At 41.0% G+C, this 10,223-nt stretch overlaps 1 protein-coding gene across 1 annotated transcript; it reads right to left on the minus strand.

The window, feature by feature from the left end:
• Positions 1–203: 203 nt before the first annotated feature.
• On the minus strand, positions 204–1,130 carry LOC113881208 (olfactory receptor 12D2-like). The gene has a single exon (XM_027524043.1). The coding sequence runs from the start codon at positions 1,128–1,130 to the stop codon at positions 204–206; it is 927 nt and encodes a 308-aa protein (XP_027379844.1).
• Positions 1,131–10,223: the final 9,093 nt, after the last annotated feature.

A 10,223-nucleotide genomic window follows, 5' to 3' on the forward strand; every position in this document is an offset into this window, starting at 1 on the left:
CTGGAGGGCTACAGTCCAAAGGGTCACAGAGTCAGACCTGACAGAAGTGATTTACCATGTACACACATATATATGTATTTATATCTATCTATCTATATATGTATTTATGTATTTGATAAACAATTCAAGAAGCAATATAATTTCACATCTCAACTGTCTCATTGCTTGTTTATGCTTCAGAAGATACCATAGACTTCTTCAAGTCAGAGTTTCCTTCTGATCACCCTCCTCAATGCCTTCTTCACTTCCTTGTTCCTCAAAGTATAGATCAGTGGATTTAGTACAGGAGTGACCACACTGTACATAATGGCAATGATCCGTTCCTGGTCCATGGAGCTACCTGAGGCAAGACGAATGTAAATGAAAAAAACAGGACCAAATAAAAGAACAACTACCATGAAGTGAGAGGCACAAGTGGACAGTGCTTTATGGAGCATGCTACAAGAATGGGTCTTGAAGAACAGATAAATAATAATGTAGAAATAGGAGAGAAGGGTTAGAAAGAATGAGCCCATGGCAAAAGTCCCCGTGACATTATTGAGCAGCCACTGGTTGAGCTCAGTGTTCCCACAGGCCAGCTTGAGCAATGGCTTAACATCACAGAAGAAGTGATGGATGTGGTTGGAACCACAGAAGTTTAAGTGAGATGTCATTACTGAGTGCAGCAGGGCATGGAAAAAACCAGTGATCCAGATAGTGACAGCCATCTGGATACAGACCTGATGACTCATGATAAGAGTGTAACGAAGTGGTTTGCAGATAGCCACAAAGCGGTCAAAGGCCATCACGGGCACCAGCATGGCCTCTGTACTACCCAGAAAGTGGAAGAAATGAAGCTGGCTTATGCATCCCAAGAAAGAAATTGCTTTGTGTGTAGAGAGGAAGTTCTCCAGCATCTTTGGCAGAGTCACCGTGGAATAGCAGATATCTAGACATGACAGGTTGCCCAGGAAAAAATACATAAGAGAATGAAGTCTTGGATCAGAGATGACAACTATCAGGATGGCTCCATTTCCAGCCAAATTGAGAAAGTAAATTGTAAGGAAAACCATGAAGAGAACAGGCTGCAGTACTTGGATGTCTGTCACTCCCAGGAGGAAAAATTCAGTGACGGAAGTTTGATTCAGCATCACCTAAAAGACAAAACAATAATGAAATGCTATCTCCTGTGGACTTCCCTGGTGGCTCAGCCTGTAAAGAATCCACCTGCAATGCGGGAGACCTGGGTTTGATCCCTGGGTTGGGAAGATTCCCTGGAGAAGAGAACAGCTACCCACTCCAGTATTCTGGCCAGGAGAATTCAAAGAGCCGGACATGACTGAGCCACTTTCACTTTCATCAGAACCAAAGGCCTCCTGCTGAGGATTTTCCTACCTAGACATCATATTCTGAGGGAGAGCATTGTTATTTTAAACATTTACAGCACCAGAAATTGTATAATATTTGGACCATTAACTTCATAAATATTAAGGTTACATGTTGGTAATGAACTGTTTCTTAATCACTTTTTTTCTTCATTAGGTTTATCATTATTATTTTTTCCTTCACCCAGAGATTCAGAGGTTGTTGCCAGCCTAGCATCTTATCTGGCTGTGAACTTCTACATTCTGATACAACTTCCCTTTTGTCATCCCAAGTCAGCACTAACAGATGGGAAACTTTCAAGCACTCCCCACTGCTGTCTCTTGACTTAGTAGGAAACCACCTGAAGGGTTTCACTTCAGAAAAAGACAATGAGAGAATAATAAGAGCTAAAGGAATCTGAATAGAGATGTAAACATTAAAGTGCTCCCTATAAAAAGGAAATCATCTGAAGTTTGGAAAATCCCTGAGAGGAGAGACAAAAGATTTTAAGTGACTAAAATAAAAAAGTTAATTAGGGGACATTTCTAGGGAGCCTGTGGGATTCTAGGCTTTATAACCAGATAAAGTTTGAGAAATTATCTAACTTTTATTACACCTTTATGAAAGACTGGCTCCAAGGGATTCAGAGTAATTTTCCATAATCAGTCCAGTTCAGTCACTCAGTTGTGTCCAGCTCTTTGCGACCCCATGGACCGCAGCATGCCAGGCCTTCCTGTCCATCACCAACTCCCAAAGTTTACTCAAACTCATGTCCATTGAGTTGGTGATGCCATCCAACTATCTCATCCTCTGTCATCCCCTTCTCCTCCCACCTTCAATCTTTCCCAGCATCAGGGAAATTAATAATTATTATTAATTTTCCTTAATAGCCAAGTATATTTTGTAAAGTGTTAAACTCTGTGACTCCTGCTTAAGATATAATTGTCATGCCAGATATTATTTTTGGTTCTCTACACAAAACAAAATCGTATCAAAAATTCATTTGGAGAAAAAACCTTTTCCTAACATTATAAAAACAGCAACGAAACTTTCTGAAACAAATGATTTATTTCACTGCATCATAAATGTTTAAAGATTACATATCTACTTTTGAGAATATCTAGAGATATGGCAATAAAATTGTAGGCAGTAAAGAACCTTCATAATCTACAAACACAAGGTTCATTATAAGATAAGAAACAGGTCTAAATCCTTGGCTTGTAAATTTAGTACAGGCAAGAAGACAGATAATATGGACAACTCTCCAGCTTGTCTCCTAGTTCATTTTCCTACCTGGTTGAGTGTTCAAACTCACAGTTAAGAAGGCTTATCAGGTTGACACTCCTGAAAAGTAAATGGTATAAAAATACTTGAAAAATAAAGAGTAGAAACATATTTGACGTGATGGATTACAGTATATGCTCTTCATCTTCTAAAACCTCTTCTTGCTGAAATTCTGCCTGTTTTTATGATCCACAGATCTTTAAACATATCATCCCTAAGAGAGGGTGTACCCTGGTGAAGATTAGTATAAAAATTAACATGTTACTTTTCTTTCCTTGTAATATAAGAAAATTCTCCCCGGGGAATTCGTATCTTGAGTTCCATTTTTGTTGTTGTTCCTATTTTCTTTGCTTACTGTGTTTCTTTCTTAGTTTTAGAACCACAAACAGTTTGAGACAATTCACAATGACCTCATGTTTTCTTAAATTACCTTTTATTTCCTGGGACCAGAGGTATGGATGCACTTTCTTATCTTGGGCACTTTCCTTCAAAAACTATGAAATGGAAGGAAATTGAGCAATGACAGTTAAAGAATGAGGGCCAGTGATATCCCATTGATCCATACAGAAAGATATCTGTATTTCAATACCTTTTAAATATTTTGCTCATTTATTACTGTGGTTCTATGGAAAACAACAACAAAAAAGAGGAATATGGAGAAGTAGTATTGTTTTTGTTTCTTCTAAATCAGATTCTTCACTGTTGGGACTAACACTAAAATATTTTCTTTAATTTTGGGGTCCCTGAGCTCACATTTCTCTCTGGGAGAATGAGGCTGGTCTCTCCAATGTGTATCTTCACTTCTTCCTATATCCTTTAGGTAAAAATAATTTATCTGATTCATTGAAGGAGTACCTGTATGTGATCTAACATCTATCAAAGTTTTCTAATTACAGTTATGAATGCCATGTACTTTATATATCTTTCTACTGTAGTTTATTTTTCTTCCTTTGCTGAAACTTATTACATATTCATCACATTAATAGTTTCTTGTTCTAGGATATGCTATAAATAGAATACAAATCAATAAGAATTATTGTATACTCCTTGTGTAAATTATTGTTCTCAGCCCATATATTTTTATTTCTGTCCTTCCTTGAAAATCTCCATATCTTTTTTTATTCCCCCCTACATCTTTAAAGTGATGCCAAAAATGCTAGAGGGCTTCCTGCAAGCGGTATTTATTTCTATGGCTGGGTCCTTGATCCAGTTCTTTATCTTTGACTCTCCCAGGATAGCTGGATGCTTCTGGGTGGTTGTCAAAGAATATAATCACTACTAGTAATTATTACCCTCTCTGCCACTCCCAGATGGTACTTGGAGCTGGTGGACATAGCCCGTCTATCTGGCTTAATGGTGGATGGATTGGTTGTGGCCCTGATGGGCCCAGTTGAAGTTCTGTGGCCCAAACAAAATAGCCGCTTTCTCTGTGACTCCATGCCTTTGATAAGCTTGACCTGCTTATCATTCAATATTTCTATTCAATAGAATGTGAAGGACTAGAGAGCCCTTCAAGAAAATTAGAGGTACCAAGGGCACATTTCATGCAAAGATGGGCACAATAAAGGACAGAAATGGTATGGACCTAACAGAAGCAGAAGATACTACGAAGAGGTGGCAAGAATACACAGAAGAACTACACAAAAAAGATCTTCATGACCCAGATAATCATGATGGTATGATCACTCACCTAGAACCAGACATCCTGGAATGTGAAGTCAAGTGGGCCTTAGGAAGCATCACTACGAACAAAGCTAGTGGAGGTGATAGAATTCCAGATAAGCTATTTCAAATCCTAAAAGATGATGCTGTAAAAATGCTGCACTCAATATGCCAGCAAATTTGAAAAACTCAGCAGTGGCCAGAACACTGGAAAAGGTCAGTTTTCATTCCAATCCCAAAGAAAGGCAATGCCAAAGAATGCTCAAACTCCTGCAGAATTGCACTCATCTCACACACTAGTAAAGTAATACTCAAAATTCTTTAAGCCAGGCTTCAACAGTACATGAACCATGAATTTCCAGATGGTCAAGCTGGTTTTAGAAAAGGCAGAGGACCCAGAGATCAAATTGCCAACATCCGCTGGATCATGGAAAAGGCAAGAGAGTTCCAGAAACACATCTATTTCTGTTTTATTGACTATGCCAAAGCCTTTGACTGTGTGAACCACAATAAACTGTGGAAATTCTGAAAGAGATGGGAATACTAGACTACCTGACCTGCCTTTTTAGAAATCTGTAAGCAGATTAGGAAGCAACAGTTAGAACTGAACATGGAACAACAGACTGGTTCCAAATAGGGAAAGTAATATGTTAAGGCTGTATATTGTCACCCTACTCTTTTAACTTATATTCAGAGTACACCATGAGAAATGCTGGGCTGGAAGAAGCACAAGCTGGAATCAAGATTTCCAGGAGAAATATCAATAACCTCAGATATTCAGATGACACCACCCTTATGGCAGAAAGTGAAGAAGAGCTGAAGAGCCTCTTGATGAAAGTGAAAGAGGAGAGTGAAAAAGTTGGCTTAAAGCTCAACATTCAGAAAACGAAGATCATGGCATCTGGTCCCATCACTTCACGGCAAATAGTTGGAGAAACAATGCAAACAGTGAGAGATTTAATTTTGGGGGGCTCCAAAATCACTGCAGATGGTGATTGCAGCCATGAAATTAAAATACGCTTGCTCCTTGGAAGAAAAGTTATGACCAACCTAGATAGCATATTAAAAAGCAGAGGCATTACTTTGCCAACAAAGGTCTGTCTAGTCAGAGCTATATTTTTTCCAGTAGCCATGTATGGATGTGAGAATTGGACTATAAAGAAAGCTGAGTGCTGAAGAATTGATGTTTATGAACTGTGGTGTTGGAGAAGACTCTTGAGAGTCCCTTGGACTGCAAGAAGATCCAATCAGTCCATCCTAAAGGAAATCAGTCCTGAATATTCATTGTAAGGACTGATGCTAAAGCTGAAGCTCTAATATTTTGGCCACCTTTGCGGAGAACTGACTCATTGGAAAAGACCCTGATGCTGGGAAAGATTGAAGGCAGGAGGAGAAGGGGACGACAGAGGATGAGATGGTTGGATGGCATCACTGACTCATGGACATGAGTTTGAGTAAACTCCAGGAGTTGGTGATGGACAGGGAGGCCTGGCGTGCTGCAGTCCATGGGGTTGCAAAGAGTCTGACATGACTGAGTGACTGAACTGAACTGAAGTGAAGTGAACTGACCTGCTCAGACTCTAGAGTGAGTGGTCTAGGTGGGAACATTATTCATTAATTGTGTGGTCTCCTTCATGACTCCCTTTGAACTGATTGTTGAATTTTCTTTAAAATATATTGGATTCATTTCTTTTTTTTGTACAAATGATCTGTTACAGTGTTTAATTATCTCATATTTAAATGTGATATATTGCTACTTTTATTCAGTTTTAATTTAAATCTTTGGATAGAAAAATTTTTTGTAAGTTTTGTTCATTTTTAAAAGGTGAATTCATTTCTATTTTTAGTTGTATTTCATATCCTACTAACTTTTCTATATAATCATTGTTGCTGTAGCTGAATATTTGATTTGTATATGTTGGTTTTTATTAGGCAGCATTACTTAAGCTTCAAATTTATTTTAAATTTGCTTCTTATTTACATCGATTTTATTGTTACTGTTTTAAATGAACAGACTTTCAGAGCACTTTTAGTTTCACAGAAGAATTGAGCAGAAAATACATAGTTCCTACATAACCCCTCTTTGTTTCCCACACAGCCTCCTCACTACCAACATCTCTACAGAGAAATACCTTTGTTACAATCAATGAATCAACACTGGCATATCATTCCTGATTAAGCCCATGTGATGGCGGTGGTTTATTCGTGAGGTCGTGTCTGACTCTTGCGACCCCATGGACCGTAGCCAGCCAGGCTACTTTGTCCATAGAATTTCCCAGACAAGTACACTGGAGTGGGTTGCCATTTCCTTCTCTAGCCCACCATTTACATCGTGTTTCATTTTTTGTGTTGTACATTCTATGGGTTTGGACGAATGCATAATGTCAGGTATCCACAGTTACAGTGTCACACAGAATGGTTTTCCTGCCCTAAAAATCCCCAGTTAGATCTCTCTATCTTTCCCTCCCCAGACTCCTGGCGACCACTGATCTTTTTATTGTCTTCAGTTTTGCCTTTTCCAGAATGCCATGTACTTGTAATCTTCTTTCACTTATTAATATGCCTTTAAGATGCCTTCATGTCTTTTTGTGGCTTGATAGCTGTGCTTTTTTTTCTTTTTCTTTTTACCTATCCATTGTATGGATATGGCTTCCCAGGTGGCAGAGTTAGTATAGAATCTCCCTGCCAGTGCAAGAAAGGCAGGAGATGTGGATTCAGTCTCTGGGTTGGGACGTTCCCCTGGAAGAAGAAATGGCAACCTGTTCCAGTATTCTTGCCTGGAAAATTCCAAGGACAGAGGAGCCTGGTGGGCTACAGTCCATGGGGTCACAAAGAGTTGGACACAACTGAGACTGAGCATGCAGGCATGTGTAAGGATGCACCAGTGTCTATTCACCTGTTGAAGGGCATCTTGTTGACTTCTAAATTTCAGCAGTTATAAATAAAGCTGCTATGAGCATCCATGCACAGGTTTTTGTGTGAACGGAAGTTTTCAACTCATTTTGGATAATTTACAGTTTTTATAATGTCAAAAATAATATGCTCTGTATTATTTAAGATTTTTGTCTCTTTCCTTCCTCTTCTTCTATTTACTATTTATTTTATTATTTAATTACATTGGCTGAGATCTATTACAGTAGCAGGGATGCAGTAGTGGAAACCTTTATTTTTCTTTCATATATTAAAAGGATATTTCTAAAGTTCTTCACTGCATGTGACTTTGGCTGCAGTTTTTTTTTTTTTTTTATGGCAGCTATTTAAAATTCTTTATCTGTTAGAGGACATTATATTTTAAGTCTGATTTCTGCAGAACTGTCATTTTCTTTTGTGGTAATGTGTTACAGCCGTCCATAATGGTGTTTGATGAGTTGTTCCTTTTAGTGCCTTTGTAGTTGCAAACACCTTTCTTCTATAGGTGGGCTTCCCTGATGGCTCAGTTGGTAAAGAATCTGCGTGCAATGCAGGAGACCCCGGGTTGATTCCTGGGCCAGGAAGATCCTCTGGAGAAGGGATAGGCTACCCACTCCAGCATTCTTGGACTTCCTTTGTGGCTCAGCTGGTAAAGAATTCTGCTGCAAAGTGTGAGACCTGGGTTTGATCCCTGGCTTGGGAAGATCCCCTGGAGAAGGAAAAGTCTACCCATTTCAGTATTCTAATCTAGAGAATTCCGTCGACTGTATAGTCCATGGTGGTCGCTAAGACTTGGACATGACTGCGCAACTTTAAAGATTCTGACACAACTGTGCAACCTCACTTTCTTCTGTAGGTAAGACTTTTTATTTTTTAACTTGATTCTGAAGATTCAACAAGTTAGAAATTAGAGGGCTTTCTTTTCGTTCTGCTCAGTTCAGTTCAGTCATTCAGTCATGTCCGACTCTTTGCCACCCCATGAATCGCAGCACGCCAAGCCTCCCTGTCCATCACCAACTCCCAGAGTTCACTGACTCACGTCCATCGAGTCCGTGATGCCATCCAGCTTTCTCATCCTCTGTCATCCCCTTCTCCTCCTGCCCCCAATCCCTCCCAGCATCAGGAGTCAACTCTTCGCATGAGGTGGCCAAAGTACTGGAGTTTCAGCTTTAGCATCATTCCTTCCAAAGAAAGCCCAGGGCTGATCTCCTTCAGAATGGACTGGTTGGATCTCCTTGCAGTCCAAGGGACTCTCAAGAGTCTTCTCCAACACCACAGTTCAAAAGCATCGATTCTTCGGCTTCTGTTAGGTAGGTAGAATAGGGAAAAGGAATCCAAAATGGCGGTGGCTAAAAGACAAGGAAGGGAAAAGCCCGCGAAAATAGAACAAAAGAAGGTCTGAAGACCGGAGTGAGGACCTCAGGTAAAACAAACAACACTCCTGCCTGGCCCAATTTACATAGGACAGGCCCTCTATTTTATTTACATATAAATAGAGGAGCCAAAGCTGGCTCTTTCGCTCTCTCTCCGTCCCACGCACTGGGACGCTCTTCTCCTTGTGTCTTTGGATTGACGTGCCCTCTGGCCTTGAAGATGGATTTTCCTGCTATCTTCTAAATAAAATAGAGCTGAAACACTGAGCTGTAACACTGATTTGTCTAAGAGCTATAATATGGTCCATTCGAGACCTGAGAGCTATAACACGGTCTATCCAAGACCTGAGAGCTGTGACACGCAGAGGGGGCTTTAATGTCCGTCACTCCAAATCTTTGTTGTGATGAGACAAAGAGCCGAGGAACATACACTCGCGTCACATCTATGGTGCCGTGACTCAGGTTTAACCTGGCTGAAACAATCTCCACGCAGAAGAGGCCAGGCACAGCAGGAGCCCAACTCAGCGAAGCTCCCGCACTAGAAGCAGAAGGCAAAGAAACCCAGCGCAGGGGAAGGCCCATCGTGCTGGAAACCAGGACAGCGAAAAACAAACTCAGCAGAAAGCTCACGTGGCCCAGTCTCAGATTCCAGAAGACCTCCGGTTAAGGTAAGGTCCTCGCTCCTATGGCTGGAGGGACATGCCTAACGAAATCTTAATTCCTTTACAATCTCTCATTTCTAGTTTCCTCGAACCTCCTGCGAAGAGGCGGGCGGCAGGGGGCACAACTGAGGGACTCTGGAAAGGCTACTCCTCAGCATGTCCCAAAGGCACTATCCGCTGAGCCCTACCCAGTAGCTGTTACACAAGCCGGTGGGGGTTCTTCTGTCCTTTCTCTTCTCTCTGCCAAGGATCAGACCAATGAAACTGCGTACCGGTCAGATATTTAGCAAAATTTCCAGCGGGCTATGAAGGGGATTCCTTGGCACGTTTTCCCCATTGCTTTTTCCTCCTGTCCTTCAGCTGTCTTTCTGGGTGGGGACGTAAGCCCGACCAAAACCCAGGATGCCCAGTAATAAAAATCAGGCTCTGAGGTCTCATTGCAAAAATTCATTGAGAGTAAGTGATAGATAAGAGGTTGACTTGTTAAGATTCAGAGAGAAGCGCCCACTCTACAGGGTACTGGCCATGGAATGAGGCCTGGCTAGGTTTTGCAAGCGGGGTGAATTCATATGCTAATGAGTGAGAGGATCATCCCAGCCATTGGGGAACCACGCAGTCCTCCATCTTTTGACAGTGTCTTGGAGCTGTCCTGCCACCTCTGGGTGTGTCTGTTGGCTTATAGATTGGGGATTAAGGTTTACTTGAATTTGACTTGTCATCTTGGACCCAATTGATTTTAATTTGTTTACTTTATACCCTTGTGCTATGTCATTCTTTCAAAGGTTGTGCTCTGCCCACTTCCCTCCTGTTTCATGCTCTTTTCCTGAGCCCCATCCAGACCCACAAGGTTGCCTCTATAATCTTCTGAAGAGACAACCAGAAAATAGCTGGCCTTGGGAGGGAAATACCCTATAATATCCAACCCCCTAAGCCTACCCAGTACTGGTCACACTAGAGACCTTGGGGATGCCCAACTCCAGCCAGGGGG

Source organism: Bos indicus x Bos taurus, chromosome 23 (genome assembly GCF_003369695.1).
Source record: "Bos indicus x Bos taurus breed Angus x Brahman F1 hybrid chromosome 23, Bos_hybrid_MaternalHap_v2.0, whole genome shotgun sequence".
Classification (NCBI taxonomy): domain Eukaryota; kingdom Metazoa; phylum Chordata; class Mammalia; order Artiodactyla; family Bovidae; genus Bos; species Bos indicus x Bos taurus.

Bases quoted from the DNA above. Each gene is read 5' to 3' on its own strand.
- LOC113881208 (XM_027524043.1), bottom strand. From the start codon at position 1,130: ATGCTGAATCAAACTTCCGTCACTGAATTTTTCCTCCTGGGAGTGACA.